We start from the raw sequence: 20,227 nt of genomic DNA, 5'->3' as shown, positions 1-20,227 counted from the left end.
ACAATAAATGTGATCTTTTGGACTAGACTTCCTTCACACAGCATAATGTTTTTGAGGTTCATCCGTATTGCAATTTGTGTCAGTAGTGGAACAGTACTCCATTGTATGAATATACCACATTTTGTTTATCCATTTACCACTTGATGGGCATTTTAACTGTATTTACTTCCTGGCTTTTATAAACAATGCTGCTATGATTACTGCATACAAGTATGTGTGCAGACATAGGCTTTAGTTTTTTTCTGGTAGATACCTAGAAGTGGGACTGCTGGGTCGTATGGCAAATATGTTTCACTTTTTTTTTTTAATTGGAGTTTAACTGCTTTACAATGTTGTGTTCGTTTCTACTGTACAATGAAGTAAATCAGCTATATGTATACCTATATCCCCGCCCTCTTGGACCTCCCTCCCACCCCACCCATCTAGGTCGTCACAGAGCACCGAGCTGAGCTTCCTATGCTTTATAGCATGTTCCCACTAGCTATCTATTCTATGCATGGTAGTGTATATATGTCCATCCTTATCTCCCAATTCATCCCACCCTCCTCTCCCCTGCCCCGTGTCCACATGTCCATCCTCTATGTCTACGTCTCTATTCCTGCCCTGTAAATAGGTTCATCTGCACCATTTTTCTAGATTCCACATATATGTGTTAATACATGATATTTTTCTTTTTCTGGCTTACTTCACTCTCTATGACAGACTCTAGGTCCATCCACATCTCTACAAATGACCCAATTTCATTCCTTTTTATGGCTGAGTAATATTCCATTGTATATATGTACCACATCTTCTTTTCCATTCATCTGTCATTGGACATTTCAGTTGTTTCCATGTCCTGGCTATTATAAATAGTGCTGCAATGAACACTGGGGTACATGTTTTACTTTTTAAAGAAACTGCCTCTGGTAGGCAGAATAATGGCCCCTGGAGGCTGTCCATGTTCTAATCTCAGGAACCTTTAATATGTTATTTTACATGAAAAAAGGACTTTTCAGATGTAAGATCCTGAGATGGGAAAATTAACCAGGATTATCTGGGTGGGCCCCTTGTAATCACTCAGGTCCTTAGGAGTCAGAGAAGATATGATTAAGAGCAGAGACACGAGAGACTTAAAGATGCTATGCTGCTGGCTTTGAAGATGAAGGCTCATGAACCAAGGAATGCAAGTGGTCTTAGATACTGAAAAGGCAAGGAAACGTTACATCATCTTGAGCCTCTAGAAGAAACACAGTCCTGTTGTATCAGTTTCCCAGAGCTGCCTTAACAAATTACCACAAACTCAGTGGCTTAAAACAACAGAACTGTATTCTCTCGAAGTACTGGAGGCTGGAAGTCCAAAATCAGAATGTCAGCAGGGCCATGCCCTCTAGGCTCTGGAGCAGAATCTTTCCTTGCCCTTTGCCAGCTTCTGGTGGCCTCAGGTGTTTCTGGGCTTGTGGCAGCATAACTCTAATGTCTGCCTCTATCTTCACATGGTCTTCTGTGTGTATGTATGCTCTCTTCTTAATAAGGACATTAGTCATTTAGTGCCCACCCCAATTGAGTATGACCTCATCTTAATTACATTTGCAAAGATCCTATTTCTAAATAAGGTCACATGCTAAAATTTCAGGTAGACAGGAGTCAACTATACCTACCATCATCTTGATTTTAACAGAGTGAAACCCCTTTCAGACTTTCGGTCTCAAGAACAAAGATGGGGCTTCCCTGGTGGCGCAGTGGTTGAGAGTCCGTCTGCCGATGTAGGGGACACGGGTTCGTGCCCCGGTCTGGGAGGATCCCGCATGCCGCGGAGCGGCTGGGCCCGTGAGCCATGGCCGCTGAGCCTGCGCGTCCGGAGCCTGCGCTCCGCAACCGGAGAGGCCACGGCAGTGAGAGGCCCGTGGACCACCAAAAAAAAAAAAAAGAAGAACAAAGATGATACATTTGTGTTGTTTAAGCCACTAAATTTGTAGTAATTTGTTACAGTAGTAAGGGAAAACTAATACGTTGCTAAACTGTTTCCCTAAGTGGCCAGACCATTTACATTCCCATTAGCTATGTTTTAGGGTTCCAGTTTCTCCACATCCTCACCAATGCTTTTTACTGCCTTTCTGTTTATAGTTATTCTAGTGGTGTGAAGTGACATTTCAGAAGTAAAAGAGTAGGAGCCCATAAAGATGTCTGAGAAACAATGTTCAAGAGAGTAGGGATAAATCTGGAGAAGCAGTGTCGTAAAATCCAAGACTGGGTTCCAAACCTGGCTATACACCAGAATCGTTCTGCCGGTTAAAAACTCAAATTCCCACATCCTACCTTGGAATCTTTACTTCTGTAATAAAGCTTGTTCTTTTAACCATACAAATTAAACACCCACTTTAATCAAGAAACTTCCTACTGCATGTGTGTAAATTTCTAAATCCAAGGAGTCTGGTAAGGGAAATAGAGACTAAAGACAGGCACAGGGAAGTGGAATAGACCACTGCAAAAAAAATACACTATATGATCAGAGTGGGTTTCCATAAAATGCTAATCATTTCCCCATAAAATGCTAATCATTTCCCCATAAAATGTTAATCATTTCCCTTATGCAAGCAGTACAGTATGTTACACTATAGCTTTAATGTATGTGACATAACTGGTATTGAGGAACTGTGACCCAAACTCAAATCAGCCTAACTCTGAAAGCTGGGTTTTTAAAATCACTACACTGACTGCTTACTTCAGGTAAGATTTCAATATAATTTAACAATATAGACTATTTTTAATTTATTGGTTCAAGACCTCTGTTCTGTAGATAAGCCCCAAATTCCTAGCCTAGAAGTCAAATCAGCCATGTGGCCACATCTACTTGACTCAACAATTTTTTGTTTTTCCAAATTAACTTGGTTGCTAATACTTAAATCAGAAGATTTCACATAAAGCCTACGTTTCTTGTTTTATTCATTTACCTTATCTGCTTGGTCCCAGGTCCTGGGTTCCTGTTGGCACTAGAGTTCACAAACTCTAAGTAAAAAACTGAAGACAGTAGTTATTAAAGTAACTAAATTATTCTCTTAGCTCAAGTAAATTCATGTGACATGTTATTTTTTCTTGTTTTTCAAATCCATAACAAACTCTAACGCATCTTCATACCAAAGTTTTGAGACTAAGATCTAAGGAGGGGCGGACAGATTCATACAGCACAAGCATCCACAGAAATGTGAACCAAGTCCTTAGATCTGGAAAACACAGCTACTTGCCTCCTACTTTTAGAGAGTAGCACCACAAGATTAGCCTGTTACTCAGTCAAATCTCAAATAATCTTTGCACTTAGAATATGGTAGTAGGAAACCTTTACCCTTGGCTTAAAAAACAAGTGGTATTTATCATGGGAAAAGTATTTAGTACAGCAACATCAGATAATAAGCACTCAAATGTTTCTAGCTCTTAAGGGTAATGTCAATTATGGCCATAATTACAAAAACAAAATTTAGTGGCAATATTCTGAAAGGCCACAAGATGGAGATACGACTACACAAAAGTGGGTCTTTCTTGGGCAAAGTCTGACTGCTAAAGTTACATAGCAAAAAGAGGAAATGATGTATAGAGAAAGCTTAAAGTCTTTATACTTTAGATGGGTATTTAAGTGCACCCTGGCACAAAATTTTAACTGTCTGGTCACTTCTTATGAAGAGTGTTTGATCTGGAAGGGACCTTAGAACCACTGGCTCTCTTCCCCTTCATTTTGCAGATGATGGAACTGAAGCCCAGAGACAGATGTGCCTGTAGTTATACAGTCAATTATCAATAAAGCCAGAATCAGGCTTATGTCTATGAATTCCATTATAGTGCAAGATTAGCCACACCATATGACTTCCCTCAAAGGAGTCATCTTTACTTCTCAAGGTTAAGAGAGAGAGAGAAATACCCAACATTTATCTAAGGTGTACTGATAAAGGACTTTTGCATAAAATTTAAGTCTTCTGGCAAGGATCAAAGTATGCCCATGGTCCTTTGATTAAAAATTTCAAGGGGCTTAGAGATAATTTTTTCTTAGCTAGCAGTAATGTGGTTCTAAACTCTTGCCTTCAAGTAAATTACATGAAAGAGTGATTCCTCTAAAGTATAAATTCCTTCAACCTAAAAGTAAGCCCTCTCAGCATTTATCAAAGCACAGCTTAAATACTAACTGCTCATGAGGCCTTAACCTGTCATCCTGCTGAGATTTCCACCTCATTTGAACTATATTACAGTTGTACTCTTCCAAGGCACAGAACTTCTGCACTGCTATAAGCATCTGTTTTCGAACCTTACCTCTTCTACTGAACTACAAGACTTAGGGCAGAACCTCAACTATTTCAAGGACTGCTAAATTACTTTCAGTAAATCTAAGAATCTCTAGGACCTTAGTAAAACCGATGAGCTCTCTTTCATCTCATCTAGATTTTAGAGCAGTTTCTCAATCTTGGTACTACTGATATTTAGGGCTTGATAATTTGTTGTGAGGGCTTTCCCAGAGCACCCTGGGATGTTTAGCAGCATTGCCAGCCTTACCCACTAGATGTCAGTAACCATCCCATCCCACTGTGACAACTAAAAATGTCTCCAGACATTATCAGATGTCCAGAGTGGGGTGGGAGGTGTACCGCTGGTTGAGAGTCACTGTTCTAGAGGTTTAGCAGGTTATCAAAAAAGCAGTGGTGGGTGAATCAGTCCTCCAAGCTGTGTGACTGCAAGTATCAGGTGTGTAAAAATCTCAGTAATTATTTGGTTGGGTACCAGAAATGCTAAACACACACAGGGACACAATATACTCAAGGTTATAACCTAAAAAAGAGTAAAATTATCCTTTGAAAAATTTTTCCATCGTTATCTGTATGTTCAATTAGGAGAGCCCCTTCCCAGCTACGGCTCTTTCCCTACTACTACCTAAACACTGATGTTTTTACTTACAAAACTCTGAATTCAAGCACATATTTCCAACGGCTATCTCTACAGGAATCACAAATTCAACACATCAAAAACTGAACTCATCGTTCTCCATAGGAAATCTGTTCTCTACCTTTCCGAACAGCTCCATCATTCATCCAATACAGACACTGAGCTTCAGACGCACTCTAACATCCCATTTTAATCCCTGATAAGTCTGCCTCCCAACTAACCTTATAACCTGTTCCTATACCCTTTCTCTTAGCAGCATGGTTCAGGCCATCATTTCAACCCCTCATTTCAACACATATTTTAATAGCCTAATAAAGGGGAATAAGACTAGAGCCAAGGAGACAAAGCCATCACAATGCAGTCAGAATAATCCTTCTAAAACACAAATTTGACCATTTTACTTCTCTGCGTAAAATCTTTCAAAAAAATTGCGCATAATCTACCAAATAAAATTCAAGTAGTCCTTCATCGCCTAGCTGTGGCCACTGGCCTAGCCTTCTCCCCAACACCCCCCCATTGTTTTCTGGCCATATAAAACTACTCAAAAACCCCACCACCCAACAAGCTTTCTTCCCTTCTTGGCCCACCTCTATATTTGTTTTATACTATATTTACAGATACATTAGTAGACTATGGATACTATCTTAGAGCTACTGTGAGGATTAAATGAGACTACTGCCTGGCACATTGCCTTAACAGTGCCTCCTCTGTAAAAGGTAATAGTAGCGTGGGGAAGGGATGGGAGAGCAGGTCCCAAAAAGCAGACACAAGAGCAAAATGAAGAGTTCAGCTTAAAAGAGAACAATTCAAATATGATTCCAAAGTTTTGTTTCTTGCTATCATAGAAAGCTAGAGCTGACAGAGACCAGGAATGGCAAACGTGCGACACACGTGCCATTAATAATCAATGACATCACTTGTTTTCCCCACAGTCTGAGAACTCATCAAAGCTACCAACAGACTAAATATAATACTGATAAGATACTATCAACAGATTAGAACTGGCACAAGAACTCAAACCTTCAGCCTTTCCTATTCAGGTTCAAGCTGTTCTCTTTAAAGACAAAGAAATGAGGGAATTCCTGGTGGTCCAGTGGTTAGGACTCAGTGATTTCACTGCCGGGGCCTGGGTTCAATCCCTGGTTGGGGAACTAAAGATCCCACAAGCTGCAAAAGAGACAAAGAAATGAGGGCCCAGAAGCCAAGAAACTTATTAGTCAGTGTCCCTACTATTGCTAACTATTATTGGTGGCACACTGAACTATAAAATGTGGTTGCTTTTAGTTCAAATGCCTTCTGCATTATAGTAAGTCTCCTTTTTGAAGATAAATTATGCTACAAATAACAAACTACATTCTGGGGGGTGGGAGGCATCCAAATACTTCCTTAAATATATCTTAGTTTTCTGGAAGGAGAAATAAGAAATATTTAAAATGCATACAAATGGCCAGTAAAAGTGGGAAATGTCCAACTCCACCAAGTAATCAACAGGAAAGGAAGAAAGAAAGGCCATTTATCACCTAATCAGCAAAGTAAAATTAGAATTAAGGGTATATGTGTATATGTCCTCCAAACCAACTTGTCAAGACACTATTAGTTATTTCTATCATTTTAGAAATGCTCAATGTATGCCACTCATCGCAGACAAAGGTAATTTACATCACCCATCACTGAAATGGCAGCCACAATGTCTTCCTCCATTTTCCTTTAAGTTTCTGCAAGTGCTCCTCCCTTTCTCCACTAGCCCTTGAAGAAGAGAAGGGCACTCTCATACACTGCTGGCAGTATAAAGTGTTACTATCTTTCTGGAGGTCAGTTGGCAACAAATATCGGAGCTTTAAAAATGGCAGTACTTTCTGATCCAAAAAATTCTCCTCTAGTGAATTATCCAAAAGAAATAATTAAGGATGTGTGTCCAGTAGTTATACAAGCAAGCATTCTGCTCTACTGAAGACTGAGAGGAGAAGTCTGAACTTGGGAAACAAGGTTTTCCCTTAAGAACAGCTTCAGCAATGACAGAGGTAGAATACAGGTTGTACTAGCTCAGGCAAGGCAAATACATACTTCCAATTACCCCTTCATTTACCCAGAGGATACTACTGGATTATAATATCTTAATTGAAAACCAGGAGTGGTTACCACAGAGGTATAAACAGCCACACACTATGTGTTGTCCCACATTTGAAACATTTACCATCCAGGAACTAGATCCTAAGGGAAGAGATCATGTTTTAGACAAATTTGTTTTTTTCAGGGTCTAGCACAGCACAGTCCAACAGAAATATAATTTGAGTCACATATGTAATTTAAAAATTTCTAGGTCCAGGGTTCAAATCCCTGTTAAAAAAAACTTTTTCCCCCTAATATCTACATTAACAAGGCATAAAGAAACAGCTGAAATCATTGCAACATGTAATCAAAATAAAATTAATGACCTTTTAAAAAAATCTTTTTTTCATACTAAGTCTTTAAATCCAGTGCACATTACACTTACAGCACGTCTCAATTCAGATGGTAATTTTCCTTGGAAATGTTTTATCTGTACTTATATTTCATAAAATTTACAGTGGATTCACACATCCAAGTTGTTCGAAACACACATAAAAATTGTCCAACAACTGACATTTTAATTCAGCTCCTCAGTAACACAAGACACATTTCAACTGCTCCACAGCCAAACATAGCTAGTCACTACTGTATTGGACAAGACAGGACTAACGTTCTGCTAATAAGTCAGGCACTGAATGAATGTAAACAGCACATGATGGAAGAGAACAGCTCAAGAGAAAGGAGTGTTCTGTGATAGCACAATTATACAATTTTGTAAGTTATTAAACTATAATCATACAATTCTCATTTCTATGACGCGAAGGACGTTTCTATTGATTAGTACTGGTATTCTAACGGTTTCTGTAGGCTGCACTTTTAAAACAAGAAAAAAGGACAGCCATTTAAATAATTAAGAAGGTGTATCTTTCCAGATGGCACAAAGCTGGAAGCCATAGCTAATACCTAGAAGAGAAAATCAGGAGTCAAAAGAATTTCTACAGACCAAAAGAGAGGATTTAGGAAAGTGAAATTTAATATAGATATTAGTTTCGTCTGGCAAAAGCACTGGCTTTGAAAGATAATGCTTTATGAGTGCCTTTTAAAAATCTTTCCCAACCCACAGTTCTTGATTATTGTGCGTTTTGTTCAGAACTTTACCAACAGTTGTCCACAATTTGGGGAAGAAATCACAACACTGATGGCAACACAGCATTACTCACCAATGCACACATCTGTACTGGTAGCAGATATACTTTTTAAATTATATAGTTGATTATATTTACAGATAGATGCAAACACCTGGTCTTATGATTTATGGTGTTGTTGTACCTGCTCATCTGCATATTGAAATAGATATCTTACTGCAGTTTACTTTCCTTTTATTCTCCTTTATATTAGTTAGGATATTGATTTTTTAAAATTATGGTACAGACAGATTATATTTTATATGCATTCATCTGAACAAAGCAAGGGAACATTACAAAGTATTTGTTAAAATCCAGTAACTTAATCAACATCCTACAAATCATTGGCTTCACAGAAGCAAGGAGTATGAATTGCAGTTTTACAAAAGTTCCTGAATTCTACATACTTCGGCCTTACTGGCTTTCTTTTTTTGTTTTTTTTTTTCCCCTGACAAAAACAGCAATAAAACCTTTAAAAAAACACTTTTATTGACATATAAGATACACTCAGTAAAGAGCACAAATCTTGTTACAGCTCAATGATTTTATACATATGTATACACCTCTGCAACCAATACCCAAGGTAAAGATACAGAATGTCTCTAGCACCTCAGTAAAGTTATTTGTGCCCTTTTCCAGTCCATAAACTCTCAGAGGTACCAATTATTTTCTGAGTTCTTCAACATAGACTCATTTCTCCTTGCAGAATCTTATATTTTAACACTTCAATTAGGAAACTACACTGTTCTATATACTATATTATTGCTGTCATCTTTATTTTGTTCACATCTAGTTAAAGACATCTTTATTAGAATTTACACCTCTTTGCTACAATTGAAGGGCAAATGGACTCAGGTTTACTTTCTATTATATCGACTATTACACTGCCATCTCATTTCAGTCATGGCTGTGTATAGCATACCTTCTTGCTTGAATATCACCCTCCCTACAGGGGAACAGATAAAAATAATCAGCTTACCATCCACAAATTCAACCTATAATGTCCCTGGTTCATAAAAACAAGCAACCTCAGTACAAGTAACACCTCATAATATACTTCAAATTTCTAAACCATGCATATAAATGCATGCAGTAATTAACAACTGGAAGCTTATCTACTATGGAGGAAAGGCAAATACATGCCAATACCATGGAATGTCCTACTGCTACTAATAAAAAACTAAGTAAAAATATGAAGAAAAAGCCAGGTAAAATAGTTAAGTTTTAAAGGTTTCAAAACGATAGACAATATAGGCAACGATGTAAAATATTGAAACAGTAGACTGATTCAGAGTGAGGAGTTCTGCATGTTTTCAATTTTAGATATTTGTATTCAACTTACAGTTGAATTAGCTCAATATACAATAAAACACTTAGCAAATAAAATTTCGTACAAAAACCACATAATCAGGACCACTGTTTCATTTTCACAGGCCTTCATAAACCAAGAGTCAGGACTATAACACTGACTGCATTGTACACGGTGATACAAATCTTTGAACTCAAGAACCTTAAAATCTTTTAAATAATATCCACTGTCTTCATTTGTTCAGTGCCTTAAGGGCAAGACTAACAAATGAAAAAAATTTTACAGTCCCATCTTACCTGGGAGTTAGTTCACCTTAGAAGTTCCTCTGAAATCATTTTAAAAGTTTACCATTAAGAACATGATCTTAAGCTCCCAATAGTAAAAGGTGATAGGAACTAGACTTAAGGACTCTACATTTTAGGCATAGTTGCTGGCATAAGGTACAGGTTCAGTAACTATAAATTTCCTCTAAATTTGACCAGTTACTCATTTCTGGAGATTGGCCTCCATCAGTTTGTTACATATAAAATAACCATTTTAAATAAAAAGATAATTGCCTCATAAGTATGTTAACTGAAGGTAGATTACTTCTATTGCCAAGTTAGTATCAGGAAGAGCATTACATCCTAGGCAGACTGAGCTAGATCAAAAGATCTTGGATCTAAACATCCAGAATAATTCCTTGGAGGCATTCCTTTATAAATCCGTGCACAAGCTCAACACCAAGAACTCTTCAGCCTCATTTTTATTACTTTAACAAAGACAAATAAGCACTGAGTGCCAATGAGAACACAAAAACAACTAAGAGACAGCATCCATACTCAAGGAAAAAAGAGATAAATCTCGCCAAGTTATATTGGATCATATACAAAACAGCCAAACTTCCTAGATCATGATTCAAGTGCAGCACGTACTTCAAATACCCCCTCAATTAGTATCCTGATTGGAACTCTTTAGAACTTGATGTGAATTAATGCAGGTACTGTGAAAATTTCTTCATGATTTCTCAACTTGATACAAAACACGCAATTCGACATTACAATGGATTCTCAATATTTAAAGCAAAATCAGAGTAAGGAATCACGCTACAGACCTTCAAATTAAACTTTCTTGGACCTCTTCTGCGACCTCAAACACATATACACACCGAAGTAATATACAGACCCTTGTTTTAGGCAGTATGAGATTACTTCGAACAGACTTCTACTTCATCTTCAAAAGGGCTGCTTAACAGTCTGAAAGGCTTCGCTAACTCAAAACAGTTACAATTCTTTAACTGACTTGCTATCGTAGAAAACACTCAGCACCTCAGAAAGCTTTTAACACTGATTAAGATTCCATTTCGTTCTTTAAGGAGGGTAAAGGCAAGCTTCAAAACGGCTCCCTCCGTCAATATGTTAAAACACAGTGTTAGGTAATTAATACTTTAACAGTATGCAATTTAATAGTAAGATGACATCTTATCCAAATGGAAATAGTCGAACCAAAATAATCCCTAACTTTGTCCAAGAGGGAACCTGTGAAAGAATATTCACTTTGCCAAACCCCTGAAGAAAGCTTCACTAGGAACCCAGGACCCCCTCGCGGCACAAGGGCAACAGTAAACGGCTGGAGCAATAGCTCCACCTACTGATCAGCAACACTTCCTTAAACATTTTGGCACCCCAAGTCTTCAGTGCTCACGCTCTCTCCCCCTCCTCCACTCGCTCTGACCCAACCCAAATCCAGTTGAGTCACTAGCTCTTAATACTCCTTTCCGTGCTCTTTATTCCAATTCCTGCTCCCTCCAGAAGGTTCTGCACGGCTTCCAAGTGTGAATAAGCCCGAAAGGTGTCAAAGACCACAGTTCTCAGTGTCGAGCCGGGATCTGAAGAGGACACCCAAACCGCTTCACTCGGAGGGGCGGGCCGGGGGTGGCTCCGCAGTCCGCGCCCGGGCAGGAGGCCCCAGGCGCCTCACGACAGCTTTTCCCCGCTGCCCCACTCAGCAGCTGGTGTGCACTAAACCCGCACTCGTCCTCCAGGCCCAAACCCTAGGCTCCCCGGGTCTCGCCCGCCAGCAGCCGGAGCCGAGCCTCCGCCCCCTCCATGAGCAGAGAAGCCCAGAAACCTCCCTCCGCCGGGTCTTCGCCCGGAGTCTCTCCCTTCCTTCGCAGCCCCTCTCCCCCGCCGGTCGGGCCCTGCCCGGCTGCCCTTCCTCACCCTTTCATCTTCCCCGCCTGCTGAGGCCGTTGTTACCACCGATATCAACGCCGTTGTCGTCGCCGCCCTGAGCTCTCCGCGCCCTCAGCTCGGGCCACTCCACCCCGCAAGCCGGCCTCCTCGCTTAGGGCAGGGAGCTGAGCGGGTGACGGAGGCCGCGAGAGTCGAGCGCGGCCCTGCGTCTCCAGAGGGGGCGGGGGTGCCTCCCGCCGCCGCGCTGGTGCCGCCGCTTCTCCACACGTGCACGCGGGGCACTCGCCTCCCGCCCTCCGCCACCGCAGCCGCCAGCCCGACCCGCCGCCGCGCTGTGACCTTTCACCCCGCCCCCTCTGCGCGCCGGCGCGTCGGCAGCCCGGCGCGCAGCCGCACTGCAGGCCTCCGAGTACCCTTCCCCCTCCACTTGAGGACCTCCATCTTTCTACTGGGCTCTGCCTTCCGGCGTCATCTTCCTCCTCCCATATCTTACGACGCAACTTGTGGGGCTTGCCGGGTAGGCCTTGGCGGTAAAAGCCAGATTTTTCCACCCCTCCCTCACCTCTCCCACTTCAACAAGATCAGTCTTCCCCGACCCTGGTCTTCGTAGCTGGTAGTCTCCAGTATGACCTTCAAACGCTCCTGTCTCCTAATAAGATTTTATAAAGCTGGTTCCTCTAAATGTAAAGAAGCCTGTGGGAGACTTAAGTAAATTAGTGCTTTTAAGACAAATAGGTGTATTTAACAATTGGCCGGATAACTTGGCTTCCGTCCAGCACGTTTCGGTTTCGATATCACGTGATGGCCCCAAACCCATAAGCCTGGGATTTTGCCGGCGGGCCCCAGGGGGGCGGAACTTTTATCTCCATTTCCGGCCCCGAGACCACTGCGTGAACGTCACTTCCTTAGCAATGCACTTTAGCCCGTTCCACCCACGCCTTCTACGTTGCAGTTTACAACATAATCTTTGCGGACATTTTTGTTTTGTTCTTGCAGTCCTAAAATCTAATCGCAAGAAAATTAATGTTCAAACGATCCGCAAAAATACAGGCGCCGGAGATGCAGCAAGCCCGGTTGGGGAGAACAGGGCGGAGCCCGGGGTCACGTGACTGTCTAGACCCGCCCCCCTCTGCAGCTGAAGGCTTCTCCTCCCACAGTGACAGAGCCTCTGGGTAGGTGATCGGTACAGTTTCTGGACCTCGCGCCCCGGCAGGTGAGTGGCGACCGGTAACCGGCGGCTGGTTGGGATAGAAGAGAAGAGGTGAGAGGATGAAGAGAAGAGAGAGTGTGAATGGTGGCTTCTGCTGTCCCGGGCTTCCCCCCGCTGTCATCCTGCACCGGCGATCTCATTTCTCCAGTTATCTTGACACCCGCTCCCCCAATGTGGTCGCCCCTGCAACCTAGGAGTTCACATGTCCACCCTTCCCGGGGCTGGGGGGTGAGTGCCGCCATTATGGTTCCCCTTTCGAGTCTTTGGGGCTTCGGGTAGTGGGATTGGTTCAGGCATTCTTCGGGGTCTGCAGTAGCCTCCAGGTCTCAATCCCCCGTTCTTTGGCAGAGGCCTTGTAAAGTCTTTACCTTCAGCCCGGGGCTGGGGAGCGGGGAGATAGGAAAAACCCCGGAGGCAGAGGCGTCTCCTTGTGAGACCGGCTTGGGAGAGAATGTCACCGATGTGGCCCTCACTGCGGTGTCACTGTAAATCTTGCTTCCGAATGTGCATTTTCAGTTAATTCTTAGCTTTTATGTAGCATCCCTGCGAGAGGCGTTTTATAGATGTCCACAAGCTTTGAATGGATCTGGAAGGGTAAAAGGTGGCCGTTTACCTTTCTCTTCTCTGACTTAATGGTGCAGAAAAGGAGAGGACAGTTGAAAGAATAAATATATACTACCTTCAAAACAGGAGGTGTTGGTAATGCGACAGTCTAGATTGAATGGGGAGGCGTTGAAAGATGGTGTTGCGGTGTCATGATCTGCAGGAGACCCAGGCTAGCTTATGGAAAAGTGACCTCCCTGAAAGGGAAGTAATTCTTCAGAAACTAATTGGGCTGGAAAGATAATTAAACTAATGTGTTTGACCATAAACTTAAAGGTAAGGAGGTTAAGTTGAGATATTGCTGACTTCATATTTTCTGCCTTTGACATCCTCTTGCCATTTCTCCCTAAAATCCTACGTAATTGCCACTCCCAGTCAATTCCTTGACTAGTGGTAAATTTATGTTAAGTAGCATTTGTATCCCTCCTTAGCTTTCCCCATTTGTAAAAGTCCAGGTGACCTCTTCAGATTTTGATGAACAGTATTTTCTGAAAGTGCAGAAAAGATTGTTTAGGTGTTTGCCCAACCCAGTGTACTCCCATTTCACATGTAATATAGTAACCAATGTTTTGACCCCAAACAATGTGCCTTAGGGAAGAGTGTTTTTCTGTTTGGGGTTAAACTCTTGTTTATACTGCAAACTCAAAGTCCCTTGGTTCTTTTAAATTGAAAGGCCTTACAGAAATTACAAATCTGATTTTTTAAATTTAAATTACACTTTTTCTTAATCTGAAAAAATTATATTCTTAGTTAAACCTTAGAGTTTTCTAACCCATGTCATTGAAGAATCCATTAAAAAGACAACTGAAAAATGAGGAAGATGGAATCATTATCTTTGAGTGGTGGGTATGAATGACTTATTTTTGTTTTTCTGGTATCTTCCAAATTCTCTGCAATAAACTGGTCTTATTTTGTTAAGGGGGAAGTTAAAATGCTAGAGTAACATCAATTTAACAAAATGTTTTATAGTAAGTTCAAAATAGAGAAACTCGCTTATTGATGCTCGTTACTAGAAAACATAACCTTAAAAATCTTTCTTGCTTTCTCTGAGTAATGATGAAGGCCACTGTTATGATTTACAGTTTTAGCATTCTGTGCATATAACTTATATTGGACAAAAGCACTAATTTGTTTGCGATGTTTAAGTATCGGTATGCTTGCTACCGATATAAATATAGTTTTATCCATTAGTTTGCTCCAAAGTGAGGTTCCCTGATCACTAGAGGAGAGAAAAATGTAAGCAGTGTTGCTTCATTGCCCAGGTAACATTCCACCAAATAACAGGAGTTCTTGAAGTCTAAACCAGTCCTGTCTGGATGAGACCAAAATGGAATAGAGAAAACAGGCTAAAAAGGATTGAGCACTAGAGGAGAAAATGTCAATGTGAAAGAGGTTGAATGAGTTTGCAATTTTACTTCACAGTTCCCCTGATTTTAAGGAACTTGCAAAAGCAATAATTTAGACCACTAATGAAATCTGGAAGATTGGCAGCAGGAATTGGTGACTAAATTGCTACTAAAGTTGAATTTGAAAAAGAGCTTTGACGTTATACTCGATTTACACACACAAACAAGTGATGTGAAGTGTGGAAACCATTTCTGAGACGAGCTTTTTATCAATCTATGAATATTATATGCAGAAATCTTTTTTTTTTTTTTTTTGGCCTGCCACGTGGCTCATGGGATCTTAGTTCTTAGTCCACTGACCACTGACCAGGGACTGAACTGGCCCCCCCACCCCCGGCAGTGAAAGCACGAAGTCCTAACCACTGGGCAACCAGGGAATTCCCTATATGTAGAAATCTTAACATTCATTAGAGAATTGTGCTGTAGTCCAACATTAAATGGCACACGGGGGTTTTTGTGTTCGGGTCCCTGACACCTGTTGTGTGCTTACTCTGAGGTCTTTCTTATATGTCACTGCCTTTGTAGATTATGGCCACCACCAAGATGCTTTCTTCCTCTGTGGGCAGAACTAGGCACTAACTTCTATAGACTACTACACAATATTTTCTATTCTATTTTCATTTCTAGCACGTTGTATTTAATTACTGTTTGCTGGGCTGTTCCTTAGTAAACTGTAAAGCTCCTAGGAATTCAAGGACAGTGTCTCTACTGTTGTGTCTTTAGTACCAGGATGCAGAAGTACTTGATAGGCATTAAATAAATTGTTCATTGAATGAGTGTTTGACAGTTGGACAGGGAGATTAAACTACTTTTAAAGTTCTTGCAGATCATAGCTCCTACTGAGTTTATGCACTAGGTATTAGCTTTAAGATATAAATTGTTAATAGTAACCATCCAAATCATGGTCAATAGAATAGATATAAACCTCAGATGGACTTTATTAATGTAGTGATCAACTTATTTTCACAACATATGTGTTTGCATGATAGGGAAGGGAAGAGGAGTGAGTTGTGTTTATTGAAAAAAGGGGCACTGTACAGGCTACACGTGATATAGCACTAGACTAAAAGTCAGAAAATCATCATTAAGTACTGCCACTTTAGCTATATGCTTTTAAGTAAAGTTGGGGGTGGGGGCTTATGGTTTGATACTTAGGAACCTTTCTATCAAGGGTGTTATGATTTCAAGTGAGATAAACCCTAGGTAATCTATGTGAAAGTATTTTTAAAACTAAGTGATATTTCCTGATCCTATAGACCTGGGTTCAAGTCTGGCCTTACCATTTATTTAAGCTGTGTGACTTTGGACAATTTACTTAATCTAAGCTTAAATTTCCTCGTGTTTAAATCTATGCCATAGATGCTATTAAATTAGATCATGATGCAGAGGGCCTAGTACATACTTTGTACGTTTAAATAATTAACTTTGCTGATACCTAGTTTGATTTTATATACTGAATTTCTAAAGGAGACTTTTAGATATCCTATAAAATTGAGCAACAAGTTTGGGGTATGGAGTAAAGAGTAGAATTTGAAATGAGGCTTATTACCAAAAAATAGCAAGAAAAATGTACTTCTAGCAAAGATTCTAAAATAGATTTATTAATAGGAGCTAAGAAATATCAACATAAAGTCTATTATTTTGGCAACTGCAGTGACTTAATATTTTCTATATAAAGATTTTCCAGAGCTCATGATCATTAATATGTAGAATCAATTTAAGGAAGTATTGTATTTCTAAATTATTATCCCTACACAGGATTATAGAAATATATTAAAATTACACCACCCTACAGAGGTGGAACTTTTGAGTTTAGCTTATATTTAAAATTTCTGCCTTTTATTCTAACTGTTTTTATGCCTTATTTTTATCCTCATTTGAAGTAGACATAGGAATATAGAGAACACAATGGAGACGTGAACTAGAGTAAAACTTTTCCCTTCCTAGGTTGACGATTCACAAGGTTTAGTGGTTTTGTATTGGAAAATATCAGTAAATTAAACAATAATTGAAGTGTAGCTATCATGAGTTTATGTTTCACCTTAGTCCTGAAAAAAATAACTCATTTGTTCTAAGGAAAGATTTTATTAAGAGATTATTGAATATTTAATGTCTTTAATGTCAAGTTTTCTATTATAGTGAAATAAATTATGATCAATAACCATATTTTCCATTTAATTTTTCTGTAGAGACTTTAAAATTTTACTATTTTCTTTGTTTCCTGTTGTGAACTGAAAGTGACTTCAGTTTATATAAGTGTATTATTTTATATATATATAGTATATACATATTATATGTATAGTAAATACATATACATTGTGTGTGTGTTTATAAAGATAGCTGAAATAGATGTATATTTTCATAGTAATAAATCTTTATTTTTACCTGTAACTATTAAAGTCATCTTTAGAATTAGTTACTACTGTGAATAAAATTATTTAATGATTAATTTTTTTGAAACGCCCCTTTACATTTGTTTGTAGTTAGCTCTGTTTAATAAATTTCACAACTGCACTTAGCCTTCAAAATTGGTGGTATTTCATAGATATTTTGAGATTTAACCTGTGTTTTTTTTGTTGCTATTTTTTTGGTGTCAATATTATGACTAGTTACTACAATAAAATTTTCAGTTTTTCTGAATCTTAATGCTATCTGTAGAAACCATTGTTCTTTCGTTGACAAACCTTTTTAAAAATTATATCAACAGCATGCCATGTTTTATTTCTTTTCTGAAAAATAGTTAAGCTTATTTCATTGAAAGTAAAACGGGTAATGCATGATATAATGCAGAAGAGCTGCACATGTGCTTGAGCAATGAAAAACAACCAGACTTTGTTTTGTTTTAGTTATTTCTTAGTTTAATTCTTTTAAGTGTTTATTTAACAATAAAATAGAGAAGACTAAATTAGAAAACACTTATAAAATTGAAGAAAGGGCATGATACAGAAACTGTATGTGTAGTAATTGTATATACTTATTGAAAAAGATGGACAGAAATGCATCAAAATAAGTCATCTTAGATTAGGAGATTTAAGAAAGTTTTAAAATTTCTATTTGAGTTCCTACAATCACTGTTTATTGCTTTGGGCAATAATTTTTTAATTTGGTATGGAGAATTAGGCATTTAAATGATGATTTCTTCTTAATTACTTGGATATCCTAAGTGAAAATGTTTTGACTTATCCAGATAACTGAATACGTTATTTAAGTTTATAGGTGCAGGTATGTTTTTAGGCCTCTGTAAGCTCAGCAGAATTTTAAAAAGCGAAGTAAATCCCAGCATATAAAATAATTTAATACATGGTGAAGTGATATTTCAATCCAGTGGGAAAAACGGGGACATATATAGTAAATGTAACTGACACAGCTTGTCTGTCTGGAAGAAATTAACTTGAGCCAGTATTTTGCAGCATATGCAGAAACTAGTTTCAAGATGGATTAAAAACTTAAATATTTAAAATATTAAAAATATTCCTAAAATTTTTTTATATATACAATCTAGATGTAGTGATGACCTTTTAAACCAAGATAGGAAATCTGAAAGTCATAAAAGTAAACATAGGTGTATGAGAACACACAGAAATGAAGAATTTTTCAGTGGCAAAAATAGAGGACAAAAGCCAGATTGAAAACAAATTGAAATATGTATAACAGATAGAGTTAACATTTGTCAGAACTTTTACATATTAAGAAAAAGTCCACATAATAGAAACATGGGTAAAGCATATGACCAGAACTTCAAGAAGAGAAATCCAGACATTCAACAAACTTATGAAAAGATGTATAACTTCACTAGTAATCAATATACTAACAATGAAAAATTTTTTTCTGATTAGCAGAAATTAAGTGGTAAACCTACCACTAGTGGTAAAGGATTTTCTCATAAAATGCTAGTGGAGATGTAAATTGTTACAGTTTTTTTAGTAAACAATCAGGCAATATCTGTTAATATTAAAAATACATATTCTTCCATCCAACAATCCCACCGTATGGACTCTTTTCCTTAGAATAAAAACACCAGCAAGTAGCAAGTGTTCACATGAATGTCGATTGAAGCAGTGTTTGAAGTAGCAAAAACCTGGGAACAAAGGGAATGCCTGTCAGTAGGGGTATTGGTGTATAACTTATAGATTTTATGTTTTTAAAATCCATTAAAAGTAGGAGTTAAAAAAAAAATTGAAGTTAAATCCATACTGGTGAATCGAAAGGATTTCCAAATACATCCTAAAAAGATCCATCATGTATCTTAAGTGAGAAAGGCAAAGTTTAGAGAAAAATATGTAACGAGATCCCATTTTTGTTAAACAGCTGAAAAACACCATGAGTTTTGTATATGCCTATATGATTGTCAACACTGGAAGGAGGAAGTAAGCAAAAGAAAACAGAAAGACAAAGGAAAAAAGGCAGGGTATTCACAATAACACATGCATAAAACTACATGTTTGTGCATATCTGTACAAGTTGAATTGCGGAAAGGATAGTCACCAAAGTGTATGTTTAGTGGTTACCTCAGTACATGGATGGGCATTTTGGGTGGTTTTTATTTTCTTACCCTTTTCTGTATTATGTGTTTTTATTTTTACAATGAACATGTAGTGTTTCTGTAATTAGAAAAAACTACCTTTTTTAAAAAGAAGCGACTTCCCTGGTGGCACAGTGGTTAAGAATTCACCTGCCAATGCAGGGGACACGGGTTCAAGCCCTGGTCCGGGAAGATCCCACATGCCACGAAGCAACTAAGCCTGTGTGCCAAACTACTGAGCCTGCGCTCTGGAGCCAGCAAGCCACCACTACTGAGCCCACACGCCTAGAGCCTGTACTCTGCAGCAGAAGCCTGCGCACCGCGAGGAAGAGAAGCCTCCTGCTCGCCGCAACTAGAGAAAGCCCGCGCACAGCAATGAAGACCCAACACAGCCAGAAATTAATTAATTAATAAGTTAATTAATTAAAAGTAAAAGATCTGTTAGGGCAAAGAAGGAATTAACAAAAGGAAGAATTCCATTTGAAATTGCCAGAAATGGCAATTGTCTGAAATTTTTTTTTGTCTTAATTACTTAGGTATCTGAGGGGAAAGTGTATAAATTACCCTGCTAATTCCATAAACTCTCCTTAATTTTTTTGTGTATGTGATAACCCATGGGCATCCAATAAGAAGTTGTCATTAAAAATGTACAGAAAAGTGATAGGCATTACCAGATAGGGTTACAAATTTTATTTTTGGTATGGATATTAAGTCCTCCAGAAATGTTTTCTGCCTTGGAGATAATAGAGCATATTGCACAATTATGGAGTCTGTTACCTGACGTAATTGTTTGACGGTCAGCATAAGGGAAAGTCCACATTTGGGTTTTGGTGAATAAAAAAACTAAATACAACATTAACTCTCC

General features: G+C 38.9%; 2 protein-coding genes across 2 annotated transcripts in view; one reads left to right on the top strand and one right to left on the bottom strand.

Annotated features, from left to right (window-relative positions):
• NAA50 (N-alpha-acetyltransferase 50, NatE catalytic subunit) overlaps nt 1–11,959 on the bottom strand; it is a 31,774-nt gene extending 19,815 nt beyond the window's left edge. The window contains exon 1 of the mRNA XM_079921772.1: nt 11,649–11,959. Coding sequence (XP_079777898.1) covers nt 11,649–11,656 — 8 coding nt within the window. The 5' untranslated portion in view covers nt 11,657–11,959. The remainder of the gene's footprint in view (nt 1–11,648) is intronic.
• Nucleotides 11,960–12,082: 123 nt separating this feature from the next.
• Nucleotides 12,083–20,227, top strand: part of ATP6V1A (ATPase H+ transporting V1 subunit A) — a 56,299-nt gene continuing 48,154 nt past the window's right edge. The window contains exons 1-2 of the mRNA XM_079921881.1: nt 12,083–12,138; nt 12,618–12,834. The gene's annotated coding sequence lies outside the window, so the exon portion shown is untranslated. The remainder of the gene's footprint in view (nt 12,139–12,617; nt 12,835–20,227) is intronic.

The sequence above is a fragment of the Stenella coeruleoalba genome, assembly GCF_951394435.1.
Source record: "Stenella coeruleoalba genome assembly, chromosome: 5".
NCBI lineage: Eukaryota > Metazoa > Chordata > Mammalia > Artiodactyla > Delphinidae > Stenella > Stenella coeruleoalba.
The sequence above is the reverse complement of the archived record's forward strand: the minus strand, read 5'-3'. Positions and strand labels throughout refer to the sequence as shown.